The sequence below is a fragment of the Cryptomeria japonica genome, chromosome 6, assembly GCF_030272615.1.
Source record: "Cryptomeria japonica chromosome 6, Sugi_1.0, whole genome shotgun sequence".
Lineage (NCBI taxonomy): Eukaryota > Viridiplantae > Streptophyta > Pinopsida > Cupressales > Cupressaceae > Cryptomeria > Cryptomeria japonica.
The window spans coordinates 574591072-574613920 of NC_081410.1; the positions used below are offsets into that span (position 1 = coordinate 574591072).

A 22849-nucleotide genomic window follows, 5' to 3' on the forward strand; every position below is an offset into this window, starting at 1 on the left:
AATTTTATAAAATCAACAAACTATTTAAAATTTTATCATTATTACATATTTATAATTTAATATTAATATAATAGTTTAAATACTATATCAAATATTTATAATATTATTTAATTAAGTTAAATTAACTTATAGTTAATATCATCCCTACTTTCACTTTGTAGTAAATACTTTTAATTTTACTTATTTTAAATTTTATTTTTATTACAAATTTATAATTCAAAATTAATATAATATTATAAATACTATATTAAATACTCATAATATTTTTTAACCAAATAAAAATTAACTTATGATTAATATCAACTATACTTTCACTTTGCTAACCATCAAATAATACAAAAGCAACAGAGTTTGTCATCCTGAAAAATTAGACACAGTATGGTCAAGTGCTATTCACAAAGTTTTTAGCATGTGGCAGAAGTTACATAAATACCATTGGATTAAATGAGTTTGGAGATAGTTTTGCAAACAACACAGAAATGTCCAATGTTTTGGGAGATCTACAGAGGCAAATAGAGGAATAAATCAATTTAGATACATGAATATTAGGCTCAATGATCAGGATCAAATCTTAACATTCCTCTATATCCCATTCTAAAAAACATCAAACTTATTTTTTCAAATAATCTCGTTGAATCGGTCAACCTGATCATGGAGAAGGAAAATCTCACATTATCCTATCAAATCTGACCCTGACTACAACCCGGTCTAAAATTTGATGGTATGTGGACTTTTTTTTTTTTTTTAACAGTATTTTAGAATTTTAAAAGTTAATGGACTGTGCAGTTGGACTGGCCGCCATGATTGATATCCCCCGTAGCATATAATCATAGGTATACCATTATGGCTTCTTAAATTTCATTGGATGATTAGCAACTTTGAATGGGCTTCTAGTGGTTGTTGTAATGGTGCAGCAGAGTGGAATTAGGGTTCCACATCACCAGGGCATGTTTTTGATCATCGTGTAACTTGAATCTACACAATCTTTTCTTCTATCTCGTCGTTTTGCACTAACTAATCTTTTATCTTATCATCTACAATCTACACTAGCATATCTTCTATCTTATCAATCTGCACTACCATATCTTCTATCTTACTAGTCTGCACTACCTTATATTATATCTCATCATCTCTGAATCTACACCTTAATATTTGCTCTCCTTCAAGCTATAATGGAGATGGAGAAAACTAATGGAGATGGAGAAAACTAATGGTATGATGTCTTTTCAATTCTTTTATGCATAGATTCTGCATTTGGTATTGACCTTATCTAGATTATTTGATTGACAGAATATACTGGTCTGAATTATTTTGTCAATTCAGAGGACAATACCCAAAGCAGAATTTGTGGTATTGTAAACACATAACAAATCATATAAAATTTCATTTCACTGAAAATATGTAAGAACCATACAATTTTTTTGGCAAACTCTATGAAAGAGAGTTGTGTGCCCTTGAATTTATCCCATTTGGACAAACTCTGTAAAAGAAAGTTGTATGCCTGGAATGTATCCAATTTGGGCAAACTCTGTAAAAGAGAGTTGTATACCTGAGCCTGTACAATTTAGGCAATCTTGTGAAGGAGTGTATGCCTATAACTCCATAACTCTCCAACTCCTTGCAATTGGATTCGAATTGGGCTTATTTATAAGCTTTCAAAGAAGCTGAACAGCCACCACATTTATGTCTTCATTGGAAGTCGAAAAGACAATCCAGTATTGAAAGGTTATTACATTTATATGAGGACAAAAATTAATTAAAGATTAAAATATTTAATACTCTCACTTATTTATGATCATTACTCCCTTCTTGAAAGGCAATGGGCCCCATTGCTCGATCATCTTCCAAATAAAATTCTGCAATGTAACTTGAAAGTGCTAATGAGACTCTGAAGAGAATAATCGCTTCTTCTTTGATCTATTGTAGCAGCAGGAGCCTGGTTAGTTTGAGGCGTAGCAGCTACTAGTTCCTTGGTAGATGTTGCAGTAGCTTCCTCATTTCCTTCTGCTGAAGACGAAGACAAGAAAGAGTTTGGCATAGTATGGGTAGTGGCTCATTGGCTATAGATGCACCTGCAGCAATCGAAAATGGCTCTGATACCACTGATCTGAATTATTTTGTCAATTCAAAGGACAATACCCAAAGCAGAATTTGTGGTATTGTAAACACATAACAAATCATATAAAATTTCATTTCACTGAAAATATGTAAGAACCATACAAAAAAAATTTGGCAAACTCTTGAAAGAGAGTTGTGTGCCCTTGAATTTATCCCATTTGGGAAAAGAGAGTTGTATGCTTAGAATGTATCCAATTTGGGCAAACTTTGTAAAAAAGAGTTGTATGCCTGATCCTATACAATTTAGGCAATCTTGTGAAGGAGCATATGCCTATAACTCTGTAACTCCATAACTCTCCAACTTCTTGCAATTGGATTTGAATTGGGCTTATTTATAAGCTTTCAAAGAAGCTGAACAACCACCACATTTATGTCCTCATTGGGAGTCGAAAAGACAATCCAAGATTGAAAGGTTATTACATTTATATGAGGACAAAAATTAATGAAACTGAATCTGAAGGTTATAGCTGCAAGCCTTTCCAGAACTGAAACATCCTCTTTGAAAGTGGCTCTGAACATGTTAGGCTTTCCCTGTTACCACTATTGCGAAGTGATAATGAATAATCAATTCGATCTATGGCACAATATTTTGTCTGGTAAGCCAATCACAAATGATTGTTAATTTTCATTCCTATCTCATACCTACAATCATGTAACCTTAAGTAGTATTATGTTGCACTGTTATCAGGGAAGTCTGAAGATTATAAGAGTGTATTTAGTGGGTACACTGCAACAGTGGACGTCCCCTCTGTTACAATGTATCACAAATTGATGGAATTGTGTCCTGAGGCAAAGGTAATCCTTACTGTGCGTGATCTGCAAACGTGGTATGAGAGTTTAAAAGATACTTCTTACCATGATCAAATTGCAGCACATTTAGCCCTGAATAAGTTGACACTGTGGGATGGTATGTTCGGCGGGAGGTTCGAGGACAGAGAATACGCCATCAGTGTGTATGAAGTGCATATGGAAGCTGTGAAGAGTTATGTGTCTTCTCACAAATTACTTGTATTCAATGTAAAGGAAGGATGGCCTCCCCTCTGTAATTTCTTGGGCACTCCTCTGCCTCCCGCTAATACACCATTTCCCCACTTAAATGATAGAGCGAAATTCATCGAACGTCTTTCTACATTTAAGAAAAATTAGTAGAAAAAATTGTGAGGGAGTTTAAGTACAGTATAAGTAAAGAAGTTTAAGGAGACATAATGTGGATGGGTTACTGCATTTATTAAGTATAAATATGAATGAGGTTTTCTTATTGTAAAAACATATATTTTGTTTTGATTAAAGGGGAAAACTGGTTTTATAAGGACCAGAAACCTAGAGTTAACATAAAACAAGAAAGATTAGAAACAATTAGGACATCCACAAAAAGGACACCAACAAGTCCAATAGAGCAGGGCAATGAAGTCCGAACGACAAAAAAAAAAAAAAACAACCTAACAAAATTATAGAAGCTTGCCTAATTTCTCGTTCTTCAGAATGACCTCTTTGTTAATCAACAGAACTTTCTTACTGACACTATCTATAGGGGTCATACCCTTGTCGCAGGACCTAGTTGGGGCACCTCGATGTCCTCTACACTCTTCGAAGGCACCCTAAGAATATTTCTTGTCCCTACAACCGTTGCTTTAGCCTTCTTCACCGTCTTTGTGCTACCCAAAGGGAAATTACCCTAGGAAATGGCATGCAAGACTTCGGGCTGATCATTCAACTTGTGGAGACCTTCGTTAGTGTTATCCATTACTACCTTGCTAACTGCCACCACCGCAGTCAAACTCTGTTTGAGTTTCTAAAAATCATCCTCCAAAGATTTGATTCGCCTTTCATGGTCCTTGAGGACTTCTGAATCTCCCTTCGGCTGATCAACCCTTTCCCTCAAGTAATTAATCTCCTGTAAAATCCCAGAGAACAAGGCATGTTGATGCTCTTGTAAATTTCATAGGCTAAGATTAGAGACTGTGGCCTCTGGGACAGAGGAACCCATCTCCTTTGGTGTAGCCCTACCCCCATTAGTAGGCATATTGAAATTAACATCTTGTTCCTTCTCTCGACCACCCGAATCAATATGGGGTGCCTTTCTCTTTTTCGCAGACACAATAGAAGCATTAGCAACCGGGGACCCATAAATCTTAGACTTCCCCTTCATGCTGGCAACACAAGCCCTAGCCCCCTTGTTCCCCTTCACATCAATACTAGGGTTCGTAGAATCAAGAACAAAATTGGGGTCATCATCCTCGTCCGAGAGCATGATCTTCCTACCCCTAGGATTAGGGTTTTTAGTAGAGGCTGACATTGGGTCCTAGTTTTCATAGATATGATAGGCCTCTTCCTCATCAAAATCCTCCTCCTCATCAAAGGACATATCCCTATAATGCACTCGAACATTCTTCTAAAATTCAATGCTTGACTTAGCCCTAGGGTTCCTCTCCACATGAAGAGCTTTAGCATATTCCATAAACAAAAGCCTTAATCCCTTATGAAGAATAGGGGAGGAAACCCTCTTTGCATGAACCTGAATACTATGATTCAGGGAGGTCGGAAGGTAAAAAGGCAAAGAGATACACTTGTTGTGCCGAAAATGATTCAAAATGACAAAATGGCAACTGAAAAAGACTGCAAAATTTAGCATCCAAAGTGAGGTATCGCATGATGACCTCCAAAATCACCTTCCAAGGTTTAGGGAGCGAATTTTTATCCCAACCACCGTTTGTGTTCTTCCTCATTTTCTCCCTCTCCTTCGGTGTGAGGAAAGTATCAAAAGCTTCATTGGCACATTTTTTGTCTCTGTAGAACTTGGTTCCTTCAATCAAGGTATTGGATACCTTGGCCACCAGATCCTCATTAACTTCCAACTCAATACCGAAGATGCAGAGCACACTATCCCTCCATCCCTAGACAAAAGAGTCAGCGACGAGGGCATCCGACCCATGCAGCATCTCCATATACCCTGTCAACATGCCCTTTGAGAGCTCCTCCCAAACAGCTTCCTTATTACGTCACTTCTCATACACCACCGTGGGTTCCAAGCGGTTTTTGTCGCCTCCCATCGTGTGAGAAAATCCTAACCCCACAGTCTGCAGCACAATAGCAATTAAGATCGACCAGAGAGTGAAGAAAAGGAGAGCCTCCAGAAAGTTTGGCTTAGTCATAATAAAATTCGTCCTACCTAGGACACATTGAAGCTTGTTCGCCTTCACTATTTCCAAGAACCCCCTATGCTTCGCACGCATTCCTTTCATTTCTGATGAGGCTGCAAAGATCTATTGGGATCCGATCATTAAAATCCCACAATGTTATGCTAGCTAATCCAACCCCCATATTGGTCAAATTATCAGAGACCTTATTTCCTTCCTGATACACGTGTGAGATTTGAAAGTCTTCAAAATCTCTCAGGAGCATAAGGCAATCTTCAATGATACTCTTGATCGATAAACTAGGGAAAGAGGACCCCTTTAGACAATTAATAATGTTTAGGGAGTCACATTCGAGCCAAACCCTTCTCATGCCTATTTCTTTACCCAACTTGACCCTAGCATAGGCTGCGAAAGCCTCAGCAAAGTGGTTTGTCTGGGTACCCAAAGGGAGGGCCATCGTTGAGACAAGCCTGCTATTGTGATCACGAACCTCTTCCCCACAACCAACAGGTTCGGGATTCCCCTTCACCGCCCCATCCGTGTTGATTTTGACCAATCTCAATGGGGGTGGGGCCACTTGGTCCCGTCTTTGGGATTCTTCAGCTTGTACAAGGGTTTGGAAATATCCCAATTAATTTTGCACTTGTGAACAATATCCAAATCATCCTTTGAGGGGGTGAGAGTACCAACAATATTAGTCTCATCACAGACTGCCTGAAAGTTTTCTCTGATAGCCAAATGGATTTTATTGGCAACAATATTAGCACAACAAGCTTTATCCCTGAAAATCTGATTGTTTCAGTCCTTCCATAGACCCCAAGCAATATGAGGCAACATGAGGTTCCAAATGCATGAGAGAGCCTGATTAGCAGAAGGCGAGACCCATTGAGACCAACATTCAGCAAAAGAATTGGGGAAGACTTGATCTAGAGACCACAAGTTCCAAAAGTAAGCCCAAACCTCTCAAGAAAAATCACAACTAAAACAAGATGTGGAAGGCATTCTCAAAATCTTGCAAGCACAGAAAACACTGATTGGGGATAGCCATCCCACTTTTTATAAAGATTATCAATAGTTAGGACTTTGTTCTGGATAATCAGCCAAAAGAAGATGTTGATTTTCGGAATGATCATGTGGTTCCAAACTAACCCCCAAAAAGTCTTGGGAAAGAGGATCCAAGTCTACAACTTAAAAGCAAAGGAAACAGAGAAGTTACCATCCATAGAGAAAGACCAAGTAAAGAGATCCTCAGATCTAGACATAGGAATGTGCACAATGTTCAACCACCTTTGAAGAGTCTGTAGAGCGGGATCCACACTCTAGAAAAGATCAAGAATTGGCACAAGTAAGGCAAGAGCTCTCTAATTTTAATGATTTGTTAAAGAAACTCCCACAAGAAAATAAAGATAAGGATCAGCAGATCCAACCATTACAAAGTGCATTATCCAGCTCCACACAACAAGCAAACATTTGCCCCATGCCTTAGCAATTGTACTTTTCACATGTGTTAGGAGAGAATAAATGACAATTGCTTTCTTACAACCTGCAATAAAATTCATTGCAGATTTTGAAAAGTTGATCGCAGAATATAGCATCAAGTTACAAAGTAGATATCTCATCCATTGTTCCAAAGGTTACGGATTCCCAATTGTTGGTTTAGAAGTTATATGTTGTGACAAAGGAGGTCTTAACAACAGCAGAGATAAGTAATAGGAGACAAGTGGCAAAGAGTGCAAAAGAATTTCTTAAGTATAATAAATAATCCCTCAAGAGAAAAGAATGCCTCAATGTCTTGGACTACTAGTGAAACATATGAAGAACAAATTGAGTGGTTAGTCTAATTAGGACTCCCTTCCTCATTTATCCCTAATGGTTTGGTGTTAGTAAAGGATCAAATGAAATAACTATTGGAGAGCAATCAACAGGATCAATCTGCACCTCAAACTCTAAGTTCATCTCCGAGTATAGGAGAAATAGAAGTGATTTTACATCCCATAGACCAACTCGGATTACACATGGAACCTGCATTGATAACATTGAACAATTTCTCTTTTAAAGAGATAATAGACCTAGATTGAGCATTTAAGACCCTATAGAGAAAATCTCATTCATCAAAGATAAAATAGGCATCCTTGTAGTCTGGGTTACCAAAATTGTAATCCTATATATTTCTCTCTCATTTTTCCAATTTTGACAATGAACCAAAGATTTTGGATTCTTACCTCTGCAAGCAGAGGTCCTCGAAGAGTTGCTAAAAGATAATATATTACATCTATCATGGTCATTTTGCAAAAGTATTTTAATATCATAATTTTGATAAGGCTTTGCCTTTCTTTTCAAGCATCTTAAGTGCAAGGCAGCTTTCTTTCCTTCTTTTAGCTTCAATTTATAAGTTTAGTGGGGCCCTTTTATACCTAAGTCCAAAGATTCATTTGGAGCACTTTATGTGTCAGCAACGTGCATGTTCTCCCCAACCCGAAGGTACAGACTCCCAACGTGTTGAGCTAGAGCACCACATGGCAGCTTTGCACACCATTGATGAGTCAGCATCTACCTTTCTAAGTGCATTGCTTCAACAAAAAACCGCATGTCCCCTTAGTGCATAATCTCTTGGGACCAAAGGAAAAGGTTTCAAAACATTACACTTGAGCACCACGTGTCAAGATAATGCATTTCCAAGCAAAAGGCAAAGGGTTTTTATTTTTTTCTATGTGCCTAATGCTTTCAAAACCCATGTGTTGGCAAGGAACAAGCCAGAGGATGTTTTAAGCTTGGAATAGCTTAAATGTTGTGTCATCGAGCTCTATTTTGAAAAGAAGCTCACTGTAGAAGAAAAGTGGATATTATCATGTGTCTTGCTCTCGCAATTTCCAATGAACATTGTAGATATATGGCTTAATTCACCCAACGGTTCCAATGAAAGTGATGGATTTGGATAGATGGAATATCAACAACCCAAGACGAAGCCAACATGATCACCCTACCCAGCCATTGTAACAACTTTCATGATAAAGATATGTAGGAAAAAGGATTGTAGAATCTATTATGTTAAAAAGGAAGTGCTCTATTTAAACTAGAAAAAATATTAGGGGTTCATCACTTCATTTGTAAAAGACATTTTGAAAGAAATAGTGACCATTATTGCAACTTTCATATCTTAGCATGTTATGTTCTTAAAATATATATGATAGATACACAAATAAAAAAAAATTCTATGTGTTTTTTTTAATATTGCGATAACTGATTGGTATTAATTGGCTTTCATAGTTTAGTTACACTTATTAAATCCAATATATTGGATCTTTTTCCTAAAACTCTTTCAATTTGCTTAAATTTATAGAGAATCAAATCTATGTTATGCAACATGTTGAAAAGATCATTAAGAATTTATGAGTACGTCATCTATAGAGAATCAAATCTATGCTATGTAACATGTTGAAAAGATCATTAAGAATTTATGGGTGTGTCATCTTAGTTTAGGTTATTTTGTGCTTTTTCTTCTTTTCCCTTTATCTCCTCATAAAAAATGAAGAGCCAACTTCTAAAACTCTAGAGATCATTATGTAAAGCACAGAGTCCCACATTTGCAGAACTTCCCATAGATTGTATCTCCTAAATGCCAGTTTTAGAGATTAATAGTATGTCCTAGTATGTCCTATCATTTGAATGTTATGTCATTGTCCTCTCGTAATGATGGGGTAGAAAATATAAAGTAGTGTTTTAGTCAACCTATTATGTTTTTATTCTATGGTGTTTGTGTAAGGTTTCTAAATACCATTTACAGGGTAGTTTATGTAGTTCTTTTGTTCAGTATTTTGTATATATTATTTTATAATTGAAGGGTCTCTCTGTAAAACCCATTATCTTAATCTATTTTTTCTTAAATTAGAAATTTTATAAAGATTAGTTTTAATAAATCCTAAATGTTTATTTTAAGTTAACATTTTAAATATTGTTTTATTTATTAACATCTTAATAAACACAAGAGTAAATAGGGTATTTAGGTTTTAGTATCATACCTAGCTAACAAGACCTAAAATTATATTTCAATGATATTGTTACAATTGTATGCTAGGTTGTTTTGAATGGTTACAATTTTAAATAGAAAATGATACCTAAGCACATAAATTTTATTTTAAAATATCTATAGACTAAATCTCACCATCTCATTATAACTTAAGCACAACATTTGATCAATCATTTACTCAACCCATCAATATAAAACATGCAATAGTTCATAAAAACAAAAACTAATAAAATATTCTAAACGTGTTATTAGATTATCAATAGAACATATAAATAGTTCCAATAGAAAGCATTGGAAGAAATTATTTTGATGAAAAATATAATTGTATAGTGATTAGCCAATAGGACTATTTGTATATGTGCCTATGGGCGAATAGAACTAGTTGTATTTGTGCCTATGGGCCAACAAATAGCACCTTTAGATCATCATAACATCAATAACGTAAACTGGTTATTAATGATTTTCTATTAACTTTTCCTTGTGTGAAGAGAAGATAAATATATAATTATTGATTAGCAAAATTATATATATATATATATAGTAGGTCCTTTAGATCATTTTGCTAGCTAATAAGATGGAAATATGTAGAGATATAATTAATAATCATCATAACATCAATAACGTAAACTGGTTATTAATGATTTTCTATTAACTTTTCCTTCTGTGAAGAGAAGATAAATATATAATTATTAGTTAGCAAAATTATATATATATATATATATATATATATTAGGTAGTGCAGAGTAGTCGATGATAATGTAGAATAGTAGGTAGTGAAGGGTACGCAATTGCTAAGGATGGTTAGTTGTAGGTTGTAGGGACCCTCATCCAAACTTTGCAATCTTAACTAACATCATAATCCTGACTAAGATCATAATCTTGACTAAGATCGTAATCCTAATCTTATCTTTAACCCTCAAACCTAATTCTTACCTTGAGTTCAAACAAAACATAAACTTCTTAGCATTATGCAATATATTCACAATGAGTTCATTAAGTGTTAAATTATTAGCTATGAAAAAAATGAATCTGACCCACACTAAGCTTTCAAAAAATTATTATAGAGTAATTTGTATAAATTAATATAATTATTGAGAATGAATTGTATCTTCCATTATATTATTCAAATATATTTTACTATCAACCTAACCCTTGAATTTTTATTTTTATTTTTGATACAAGCACTAGTTTTATAAATGAGTACAAATATTTAGACGTGTGATCTGTGATCGGATGATTTCATATATATACTATAAAATACTATGGAAGGCCCAGAAATGGAATCTGTGATCGGATGATTTTATATATATATTATAATCGCGTGTCCTGCACTACTTACTCTTCTACGTTATTAGTCCGTAATATTTTCACGGCATTATTTCACAATTAATTCATCCTCGAAAGTCGTGTGGCAAGATTTTAACCTATGCTTTGTAATAGTTTCATATATACATTGATTTTTGGTTGTGTTTCTCTATTTTCTCATTGGTAGGTGGTGTTTTTCTTGATGGTATTTTTGTTTTTTAATTAACGAATTTGGGAAAAGAAATATCGTGCAACGCGTGGTTTGCATGATGGAATGGAAGACACGACGTTTGTTAAAACAGTTCACGTGTCCTGTCTGTGCTAAGCCAATCTTTGGTAGCATATGCAAACTGTTTATCAAACTGTTTATCTACCTCTCCGCCTACCATGGATGAGGTGCAGATCGCGAAGCAAGGGTGTATGAGATGTGGCAACAACGACAATGCTCTTGATGACCATTCTGTTCTTAACGCTTCTTGTAATCTAGGTCAATCTCTATCTCTATCTGATAAATAGTAACCTTGCGTATGATCAGATTTCATATTTTTTTAGTTTTTTTTAGATATTAGTAAATGGTATTTTTGAAGGTCTTCAAGGGCATTTTTAGTTCTTGAAAGTGGCGAGATTTCGCCTACAACTCTTGGAGAACTTTCAAACAAGTTAAACCGTTCGTAATTTCGAGTCCCTAGTAGAAAGTTATGCCTAGTTAAAATTAAGATAAAATTTCATATAGTTTTTTGAAATTTTGGTAGGTTTTAGATTTTATTATGTAATAAACAAATGTGATTGTTGGACTTCGATTCTCAAGGGCTTTTTGTGACCCTTGGAATCTCATGAACTTCTATATGTTGAATTTTCGAATGGAATAGATTACTTTTTGGTTTGCTTCAATTCTATGCTTTCTGGTTCTTGTAAACAGAATTTACAATGTCGCAGGTTCTCACTCAAATGTTGTCATCCAAATCCATAATTCATCCGAATCCATAATTCGAATCAACATAGCAACTTATTTGTAAGCCTTAATTTGTATTTACTTTGGCCTAACTTTCCCCACAATGGCTATCGGTATAGTAGGAAAAAACTTCAATGCACATCAGTTACTTCTTCTCTCTGCAGATCTGTATTTTTACCTACAATATAGTAAAAGCTATGAAATAACATTTCAAGTACAAGAAAATGTCATAATGTTATGCTGCCTTATTGGTTTCTAGGTGATTTTGAAATTGTATTCACCATTTCGATTGTATTACACGTAGTTGTAGGAGTACAATCATTGGAGCACTTAGCTACTATTTCAATTCTCTTTGAAAACATGTTTATAGAGCATAGTGTAATTTCTGATGTCTGGATTGAGCCGCCTTAGTTTACGCTTCATCATTGGTCTAGTTTAAGCTTTTTATGGAAATGGAGAAAATAAACGGTATGATGTCTTTTACATTCTTTTCTGCATAGATTGTACATCTAGTATTGACTATATCTGGATGATTTGATTGACAGAAAGTAGAGAGGAGAAACTGAATCTGAAGGTGATAGGGGTAGGGCTTTGCAGAACTGGCACATACTCTTTGAGAGGGGTTCTCAATATGTTAGGGTTTCCCTGTTACCACTATAGCGAAATGAGAAAGAATAATCAAATCAACCTATGGCTCGATATTTTATCTGGTAAGAAGCCAACAAATTAATGTTATAATTCTTCATTCATTCGTATTAGTCATGATATGACCTTAAGTTTTATTGTGTTATCAGGAAAGTCAGAAGATTGGAAGAGTGCATTTAGTGGGTACATGGCAACAGTGGACTTCCCATCTATTACAGTGTATCGTAAATTGATGGAATTGTGTCCTGAGGCAAAGATAATCCTTACTGTGCGTGACACCCAAACGTGGTATGAAAGTGTAAAAGACACTGTTTATCGTGCTTACAATACACCTGGTGATCAATCTCCATCACAACTAGTCCTGAGTAGGTTGAAAATGTGGGAAGGTTTGTTTGGGGGGAGGTTCGAAGACAGAGAATACGCCATGAGTGTGTATGAAGCGCATGTAGAATCTGTGAAGAATTATGTGCCTGCTCATAAATTACTTGTATTCAATTTAAAGGAGGGCTGGCTTCCTCTCTGTAATTTCTTGGGTGTTCCTCTGCCTCCGGCTGATACACCTTTTCCTCACTTGAATAAAACAGCACAATTCATCGGATGCCGCTTTAAAGAAGCATAGTATCACAGATGTAGAGAAAGTTTTAGGGGAATAGAAGTACGGTTTGTGTAGTGCAGTTTCTTGAATAACATTTTAAGTGGGACCAAACATAATGTGATGGGCTGCTGCGTTTGTTAAGTATCAATTTTCCTCTCGTCTTAGGTTTTTGTTGCAAGGGTGCTTATATAGGATTGCATTGTGTAAAAAATGCTTTATAAATGGAAAAGTTCTCTATTCCTGCCATTAGTTTAGAATAGAAAATAATAGAAAAGGTATATACTTACATCTAAAGATTTAGAACTATTATTAGTAAAATAATTTTTTGGGTCGGTAAATTTATATTATATTGTTAGAAATAAAGTCTGCAACATACATTCAGCTTCGGTATGAGTTTCAAAAAACCACAAATTCTACAAATCTTCATACGAGCATTTATCACCCAGAGTTTTATCCCATGATTATATTATCAATCCAAAAAATCGATATACAATATTCGGCTTTATTACAAAAATTTACAAAAAAGAAAGCCCTCCCAAATCACTATTCTTGTCCTTCACCCTGCCAATGGCTTGCCTGCATCGCCTCGCCTCGCCTTTGTCTCCTTCTAGAACCCTAGCCACCCATTGCGCCACTCCTTCATCCTCGTCCCCTGCGGTTCCCTTGTAATTACTGATTATTATCCTCCTATCTTTGATAGATTATTTGAGCAACAAATATTGGAAAATAACACAACTATAATTTCACAAACTCATATAAATGCACAACACAATGAACACAATATTTTCGGTCAATTGTCCCTAGAAAAACCCCGAAGGGAAAACCAGTACTGTAGATGAGGAATATATATTAACTACAGCAAATCAAGAGATACAAATACTTCTTGCCTGTTACTGGCAGAGCTTCGACGACCTCCCAATTTCTCTTGTTGAGATTCCACTCCGCTGCTATCCCAACGCTATCACTGCGCCCTTGCTAACATTGCAAGACTACTTGCTAACACTGCAAGTTTCTCCACACAATTCATTCATTCATTCATTGTTTTCCAAATGCCCCCTGACACCCTTATATACTACTCTCATTGGAAAATCAACGGTCGAGATTAATTCTCAATCAACGGCTGAGATTAAAACAACTAAACAACCCTAACCAAATTGGTTGCTAGAAGTTTCTAAAAAGAGTCAAATAATTAATAAGAATTGTTTGAACTCTAACTACATTTGTTAGCAAACAATTATTTACTAATTATTTAGCAAATGGACAAACAGTTGTCCAAGCTAACAAACTAACAAACTAACACTCCCTCTTAGCGAGGAAGCTATTCTACATGACACCCAACTTCTCTCTGAAGAAGATGAATTTCACCTTCCCCAATGCCTTTGTCAGAATGTCTACTACCTGCTGATCTATAGGTATAAACTGTAGCTGAACAACTCCATGTTGTACACAATCTGTGATGAAGTGATACCTGATGTCTATATGTTTCAACCTATCATGAAACACCGGATTCTCAGTCAACTTAATGCAACTCTGATTGTCATAGTGTATCACTGTAGTCTCCACCTTCTAACCAAACAAGGCTACTAGCAACTTCGAAGCCATATAGCTTCACATGTTGCCATGCTAGCTGCTATGTATTCCGACTCTGCAAAACTCAGAGCTGCAGGCTTCTGTTTCCTACTGAACCAAGAGACAACTCCTGATCCCAGACTAAAACAACACCCTGAAGTGCTCCTCTTGTCTGTTGTACTGCCTGCCCAATCTGCGTCAGTATAGCCCATCAACCTGATTCCTTCACCTCGAGCATATCTAATCCCATACTCAATTGTACCTCACAAATAACGTAGCACATGCTTTGTCGTTGTCCAATGTACTCCCTTTGGCTCAACCATGAACTGACTCAGAGAGTTAACTACAAATGTGATATCTAGCCTGGTATTGACCAAATACATGAGAGAACCAATCAACTGCCTTTATAAGGTGGGATCTACATCCTTCTCCCTGGATGTATCTACCTTCCTCCAATTCATGATCATAGGTGTAGACATGGCTTTGTAATCTTCCATCTTGAACCTTTTCAAGATTTCAATGCAATATTTCCCTTGTCCAAGGAAAATCTCTCCATATGTCTGCCATACCTCCATGCCTAGAAAGTAGTGCATAAGTCCCAAATCCTTCATCTCGAACTCTGCTGCAAGGTCCCTCTTGCACTCTTATATGAGCCCTAGTGAACCTGTTAGAAACAAGTCATCCACATATAGAACAAGAATGAGAATCTCACCCCCAACCACCAAGTAGTAGAGATTAGCATCCGCCTCACTCTTCACAAATCCCATTTCCTGCAAGTAACTATCAAAGCATTCATACCACGCTCTGGGAGCCTGCCGTACAAAGCTCTCTTTAATCTACACACATGGGTCTCTTTGTTGTGTGCTACAAAGCCTTCTGGTTGTTCTATGTATACCTCCTCTTTCAACTCACCATTGAGGAACGTTGTCTTGACATCCATTTGATGGATCTGCCATCCCATTTGTGCTGAAATTGAGATTACAGCTCGTATAGAAGTATACCTGGCAACTGGAGCAAATATCTCCTCATAGTCTATTCCCTCCTTCTGAGAAAACCCTTTTTGCCACAAACCTTTCCTTGTATTTCTCAATGCTACCATCTACACCATGCTTGATCTTATAGATCCAACGTGATCCAACCACATCTCTATTCGTTGGTCTAGGCACTACCTCCCAAACATCATTATGCATAATTGAAGTATACTCCTAAACCATAGCATCTTGCCACACTTGATGTTGTGCAGCCTCCTGATAACTAGAAGGTTCACTATTTACCAACTGACTAACTAATGCAACATAGTCATCAAACTTGACTGGTTGTTTCCGTTGTCTACTACTCCTCCTAGGAGTACCCACTAACTCCTAAGTATTTCTTTATGTCTGTTGAACCTTACGGTTGTTGCTACCAACTGTAGAAGATGAAATATCAACCTCCATGTCTTCTTGATGCATCTCTTCTTGCACCTGTTGCTCCATACTCTGAGAACTCTCACCTCCTAAGCCTATGCTTGTACTAGTAACTGTACTAGAGCTTTGCTAACCTTGATTTGGTTGAGTGATCCTTGGAGCTTGTGTTGGCTACTCACTCTAATCATCTGCTGGCAAATCTCTAGACCTTCTAAATGCCTTGTCCTCCATGAACTTGACATCATGTCGAATAATAATCTACCTGGTCCCTGGAATGAATATCCGATATGCCTTTGAGGTTTCACTATACCCCACAAAGTACCCTCTTTTTGTAGTCTAATCTAACTTGGTACGTGTATCCTTTGGAATGTGACAATATGCCAAACTCCCAAAGATCCTGAAGTGACTAACATCTGGCTTCTTCCCAGTGAATACTTCCTCTGGTGTCATCTTCCCTAGTGCCTTATGTGGAAGCCTGTTCTGTATGTATACTGTCGTACTACATGCTTCTGCCCATAAGTAACGGGGCAGGTCCTAATCATGTAGCATATCCCTTGCTGCCTCCGATATGGACCGATTCTTCCTCTCACCAACCCCATTCTATTGCAAGTTGTAAGGAATAGTCCGCTCTCTCTTGATTCCTTCCCTGGTACAAAACTCTTGGAATTCATTCCCTTTGTACTTGCCTCCATTGTCTGACCGAAGAACCTTTATCTTCCTTCCTATTGAGTTCTCCACAAGAGCCTTGAACTCTTGGAAGCAACTGAAAACCTCATCCTTGGTCTTCAAGAAGTATATCCAGGTCTTCCTGGAGAAATCACCAATAAAAGTACTAAAGTACTCATACCCTCTGAGAGATTTTGTTGATATTGGTCCACATAGATCTGAATGTACTAGATCAAGAACACCCTTGGATCTAGTGTCACTCCTTGGAAAAGTTGCTTTCACAAACTTCCCCAACACACATCCCTTACATACATCATCATGCTCTGTGCTCACCTCTGGAACACCAGTCACAATCTCATGAAGCAATTTAAGTGCTCCATGATGTATATGGCCCATCCTCCTATGCCATAGCTCTCCAAGATCTCTAGGATTATTGTTGCTCATGAATACCTTAGGAGTATCAAACTACAACCTATAAAGTCGACCACTCCTAACTCCAATAGCTATGGGTGATTTCCAATCCTTATGCTTAATCAATACATTTACCCCTCTAAAGAGTACATTGTACCCTTTGTCCTGAAGGACAGATACAAAAATCAAATTCATCCCTAAGCCTGGAACATGCAACACATCATGAAGAGGAATCATCGTACCATTCTCCCTCTGAAACTGAACAGTCCCTTTCCCAACTAAGTTGAGTTTGGACATGTTTCCCATAGAGATCTGAATTCTGGTGCTCTCCTCCTTATAACTGGAGAAGTATTCTCTAACTCCTATCATATGAAATGACGCCCCACTATCTATGTACCAAACACTCTGTGAGGCTGAGCTAACCATACACGCTATGAGTGCAAACTCATCTTCCATTCTATTCGAGAGCTCATCTGCACTTGTTGAAGCTGCAACTTGCTTCTTGCCTTTCTTGTCATTCTTCTTCCTTTCTGAGCAATCGCTGACATAGTGGCCAAACTTGTGACAGTCGTTGCACTTGATCTTCAACAAGTCTTTCTTCTTCTTCTCGCCTTGTGGATTTGATCCTTTGTTGGACCCCTTCTTTGCTTTTCCTTTACCCGCTAGGGCAACGTTCTCCTGTTCTGCCTCACTTTTCTGACTCTTATTGTTGGCTCCATTGACAAGGCTTAGTCTAAGCTCCTCCTGAGTGAAGTCACTCCAAAGTCGATCCCAACTTGGTAAGGTGTCTCGTCCATTCACAACTTGAACAAAGACATCCCACTGCTTAGAAAACCCATTTAGGGCTATTCGTACTAGCTCATCATCACTTGGTTTATCTCCAACAACTGCTAACTCATCCTTGACAAGTCTGAGTCTGGTGAGGTAACTCGTCACGTCTTCTCCCTTATTCATTCGGTTATTCCTCATCTTTTCTCTGAGAATCAGCTTCCGATTAGTGGTAGCATTCTGGTACAGATTCAGAATGGCATCCCACATCTTCTTTGCAGTATCTAACTCAGCAATATGTGGAACTATATGGTCCTTGAAACCATCAAGGATTAGCCTCCTTGCCTTGGAATCATCCTTCTTATATGTTGCAAGCTGTGTTGCATCTATAGGTACAGTCACAACAGTGGTAACATATTCCTTGATACCATTCTCTTCTAGCAATAAAGAAATTTTGGCTTTCCAGACACCAAAATTAGAGGCTCCATCCAATCTATCCTGATCTCTTAAACCAACTGAGGCCATCTCAAAGTTAAAGAAAATAAAAATTCTAAAGAGGTTAAACTAGGTTTTATAAACCCTTAGTTTCCTTCACCTAGGGTAAATCTCTTCTACCCTTAACTTAGCTCTGATACCATGTGAAAAATCTATTACAATTACTGATTATTATCCTCCTATCTTTGATAGATTATTTGAGCAACAAATATTGGAAAATAACAAAACTGTAAATTCACAAACTCATATAAATGCGCAACACAATGAACACAATATTTTCGGACAATTGTCCCTGGAAAAGCCCCGAACGGAAAACCAGTATTGCAGATGAGGAATATATATTAACTACAGCAAATCAAGAGATACAAATACTGCTTGCCTGTTACTGGCAGAGCTTCGACGACCTCCCAATTTCTTTGCTGAGATTCCACCCTGCTACTATCCCAACGCTATCACTGCACCCTTGCTAACACTGCACCCTTGCTAACACTACAAGACTACTTGCTAACACTGCAAGACTACTTGCTAACACTGCAAGTTTCTCCACAAAATTCATTCATTCATTCATTGTTTTCCAAATGCCCCCTAACCCCCTTATATACTACTCTCACTGGAAAACCAATGGCCGAGATTAATTCTCAATCAACGGCTGAGATTAAAACAACTAAACAACCCTAACCAAATTGGTTGCTAGAAGTTTCTAAAAAGAGTCAAATAATTAATAAGAATTGTTTGAACTCTAACTACATTTGTTAGCAAACAATTATTTACTAATTATTTAGCAAATGGACAAACAGTTGTCCAAGCTAACAAAATAACAAACTAACACTACCCATCTCTCCAATAGCTCACCACCATCTTGAATTAAGCTTTGACAAGTCCATCATCTCATACGGCAAACCAGAAGCAAGCACTAGCTCCCAGTCATTTACAGTGTCTTGAACTACTTACCATCCTTCCAACCGCCACCCAATCTCCCAAAGCCATCACAAACCCTCAACCCAGCTCTGCATATTCAAGGAGCGCATCAAATCCCTACCTCCATTCTAGTTTCACACACCTCTCCATTATCCTTTTCACCTCCGAAAAAATAGCACATTCCAACCCCTAGCACAGAACATAGAAGAAATTTTTGTATTCATACATTATTTCTGGTTCACGAGAATGTAGTCATAGTTGAGCACCTGACGAACTTGTAAAAGGAAAAAGGGGTCATCTATGGAGAAAACAATCTTCAGTCTCTCAATTATGATTTTGCCCCAAAAAGACATCTACTGCTTTGAAGCTTTCAAACTAAAGTTAGCCTCCATTTTTAGATGACATCTTCACCTCTCACCAACCACATTCAAATGGGTGCCACCCCAGGTATATATCGAGAATCATGTTTGCACATCTCCCATGACAGTCATAGATGGTAATAAACGCTGGAGTATGCATATCGATCGGGCCATCAATGCAAACCAACAAAATTCACCACGTTTCTACTCGTTGTCCTTCCTTACTTCATGGCATCCACCAAAAATGGAGATGAGTAAATGAGGTGTATGTAAAACTCCAACACATTTCACCAACTGTTCATCTTGCCACATCGACCGCCAGTTTGGACAAAGAATCTACCAATGCATTAAATTTTTAAGCCTTCTAATTTCTTCCTAATGATTCAGACCAATTTATCCATTCTCCCTCCATTGGCAATTGCATTGATCATGATCTGGAATCACCTTCCACATGCAACTGATTGATTTTGATTGATTTTGAGCCTTTTCGTCAAGTCCACTGTCAACATAGCCGCCTTTAGTTGGTTCCTATCTCCAAGTGTTTTGAATCAATAGAAAGAATATTTCCTTATGAGTCTCGAGCGACACATCAAGGCCCGTCCAACCCCTGAGGGTCCAGAATTCCCTTTTGAGGCGCCATCAAAATTTGCCTTCACCCACCCTAGCTCTAGTTTGGTTCATTGCACTCCTTCTCTCCTCATCCTAGGATCAACCCTAGCTTGCCCATTAATTTGAAATATAATGTGAAACTGTAGATACTTCATATAAAGAGTTTAAGATGAAAAAATAATTATTCAATTTAATTAATAAAGTAAAATTATTCTATTACATTAAATTTGACTCTTTTGTAAATTCGTCTGACAATACTAAAATACAATAAAAGCATTCATAATTTTGACCATGATCTTTGTGCAACAAAGCTTTCAATGCGTAAGTAATAACTTCAAATCAACTATGAACCCAATTATAGAGATCCAAACACAACTAAAAGAATACCTCTAAATCGGGAAGACAATCAATTGAGGAATTCTATAAGGGATAGAAAAGGGAGAGAGGGATAGTGATAAAAGGGGGAGAGATACAAATAGAAAGGAGGAGAGATAAAGAGATGAAAATAGCACTTGACATATAATGGGTATGTCGAAGAGGTGGTATATTTTTCATACATGAGGTAAATTGGTGGACCATTTAGAAAATGATGTTGTTTGTGCAACTAAAGTATCAATAAAGAAGTAATAGAGATAGATAAAGAAAAAGGAGATAAGGATAAATAAAGATGGAATATATATATAGAGAGAGAGAGTGTGTGTGTGTTTAATTATAATATTATATAAATTAATTTAATTATAATTGATAAATAAAAAATTAAATATTATATATTATATAATCAATTTTAAACATTATGAATAATCAAAATTATTTGAAATTTAATTTTAGATTGAATAACTATTTTAAAATATTTAAATATAATTGTATTTATAAATAACCAAATTTAAAATGTTAAGATTATAAATTTTTTTAACTATTTATTTTAATCATTATTATTTATTTATTTATGTGTTTTTTTTTAAGCAAGTTCTTCTTAGGGGGCAATACCCTTTCTATTGATAGCCAAAAAATAATTACATATTAGTCAGAGCCATGCTCTCAGTTATACATATACATAATCCCATTGTTATTTCAACCACCCTCTCCATCACCTCAACTGGAATAATACCCTCATTCTCCCTTATATACCTCTCGAAGTTGTTGAGATCATAGTCCTTCATCACCCCTTCCTTGAACAAGAATCAAGCCTTCAGTGTCTTAACCTTCTTCTCTGCAACGTTCAAGTTGAAAAATCCCAGTATACACTCTAATTTTGGGGCTTCTTTGAGGTCATCAAGTCCCCTCAACACTTCCTCATAAATGTCCTCCCTCGCCATTCTTCTCACATTCCCAATCACTGCAGAAGGTTTACCAACCACCTAGACAATCAGGTCAAACAGTTTGTCCATCACCATGTCATCATGGACATGGTCGTTGTTCCAAAAATCGACTCCTAGAATGTGAATAACCGAGTCTCTTTCCTTGCCATTAGCCTTGTTGAAGAGGTGATTTATCTTCTCCTTTGATGCTTTATGGATCCCCTCCTCCTTGCTACAAATGCATTTGACTCCAAAATACTTTGTCATATTCAACTCCTCTATCAAACCTTCAATAATTTGCAATCCCTTTATCTCCTAATATAACAAAGTCTCCTATTCTAGAAACAACTCCTTTGCCACCTATCCCATCCAGTTACGAAAACTCTCTGCTCGAAACCACTAATCCAAAATCTGAGAAGATCTATCCATACTCACAGGCAATTGTCAAAACAATTTGCTTCAAAATCGAGATCTCCATTGCAGGACGGAGGCACTTCCAGTCCACGTGTAGTGTGAGAGCAAATAGCCTTATCTGATTCCCTCGCATGGATGTACTTCTTTGTCCCTTGCCACAATGTTTCTAAACTCGTCCAACGGATCTATCACATCCACCTCAACTACTTTTCTTCCTTTAATGAGATCTACATGTGCCAACCAATCGGCTACACTATTTCCTTCCCTATAGTGTGAATGAGACTATACTTCGAGAACATGTTCAATTTATCTATGATCACAAGAAGCCATTGGCTGAGTTTCCAATTGTTGAATCTTGAGTTCATCACTCCGTTTAAAACCACTTGTGAGTCCCCTTCAATGAAAACCTTTGAGATCCCATTGTTCACACACATATATAATCCTTTATCTAGACCACATATATTTGCCTCGTTATTGGAGGAAATTCTCAAAAAAACAATCACTTCTTCAATCATTCTACCCGAATCATCCCTCAAAATAGCACCGTATCTTGCTTTTCTCGGGTTCCCTTTGCTAGCCCTGTCAAAATTTATTCCTTCTAGACTGATATTAACAATGCTACATGGGAGAGAATCCTCTGACCCCCATATCTCTTCCATTCTTTTGTCCCATTTGGAGAAATATTTCACTCATTTCCCTAGAAACTTCCCCTTTACCACCTCAACAATCCCCATAGTGATACGCTCAATAATGGCTTCCTCCTTAAATTCCTCCTCTCTAAAGACCCTCCTATATCTTTCCTTCCATATTTGTCAAGCTACCATGGAAGGTCCAGTCACCCATAAATCTACCCGTTGTGAGTGTTTGCACTCAGTTGGTCATGCTAACAAGAACTCTAAAAACATCTTATTCCTAGCCGATCTCCATTCCAACATATTGAACAACCAATCCCGCATCTCACCACCAATGGACACAAAAATAAGAGATGCTTCACATATTCCTCATTACTTCTGCAGAGAAAGCAAGTATTTGGGCCTACGATTCCAATCGTTTTCAACCTATCTCCTGTCAGGATCCTCCCATGGAGTACATTCCACAATATTTCGTTGGCTTTCGGCAATACTCTTATGTCCCAACACAGTGTCGAAGGTCATTTC

At 37.0% G+C, this 22849-nt stretch overlaps 2 protein-coding genes across 2 annotated transcripts; both read left to right on the top strand.

The window, feature by feature from the left end:
• The first annotated feature begins 2560 nt into the window (after window positions 1-2560).
• Window positions 2561-3264, top strand: LOC131062920 (uncharacterized). Its single transcript, XM_057996664.2, has 2 exons — window positions 2561-2714; window positions 2807-3264. The coding sequence occupies exons 1-2, from the start codon at window positions 2561-2563 to the stop codon at window positions 3262-3264; spliced, it is 612 nt and encodes a 203-aa protein (XP_057852647.2).
• Window positions 3265-10962: 7698 nt separating this feature from the next.
• On the top strand, window positions 10963-12999 carry LOC131062929 (uncharacterized). Its single transcript, XM_057996670.2, has 3 exons — window positions 10963-11074; window positions 12085-12249; window positions 12334-12999. Exons 1-3 carry the CDS (start codon window positions 10975-10977, stop codon window positions 12801-12803), a joined length of 735 nt encoding a protein of 244 aa, XP_057852653.1. The 5' UTR covers window positions 10963-10974; the 3' UTR covers window positions 12804-12999.
• The last annotated feature ends 9850 nt before the right edge of the window (window positions 13000-22849 follow it).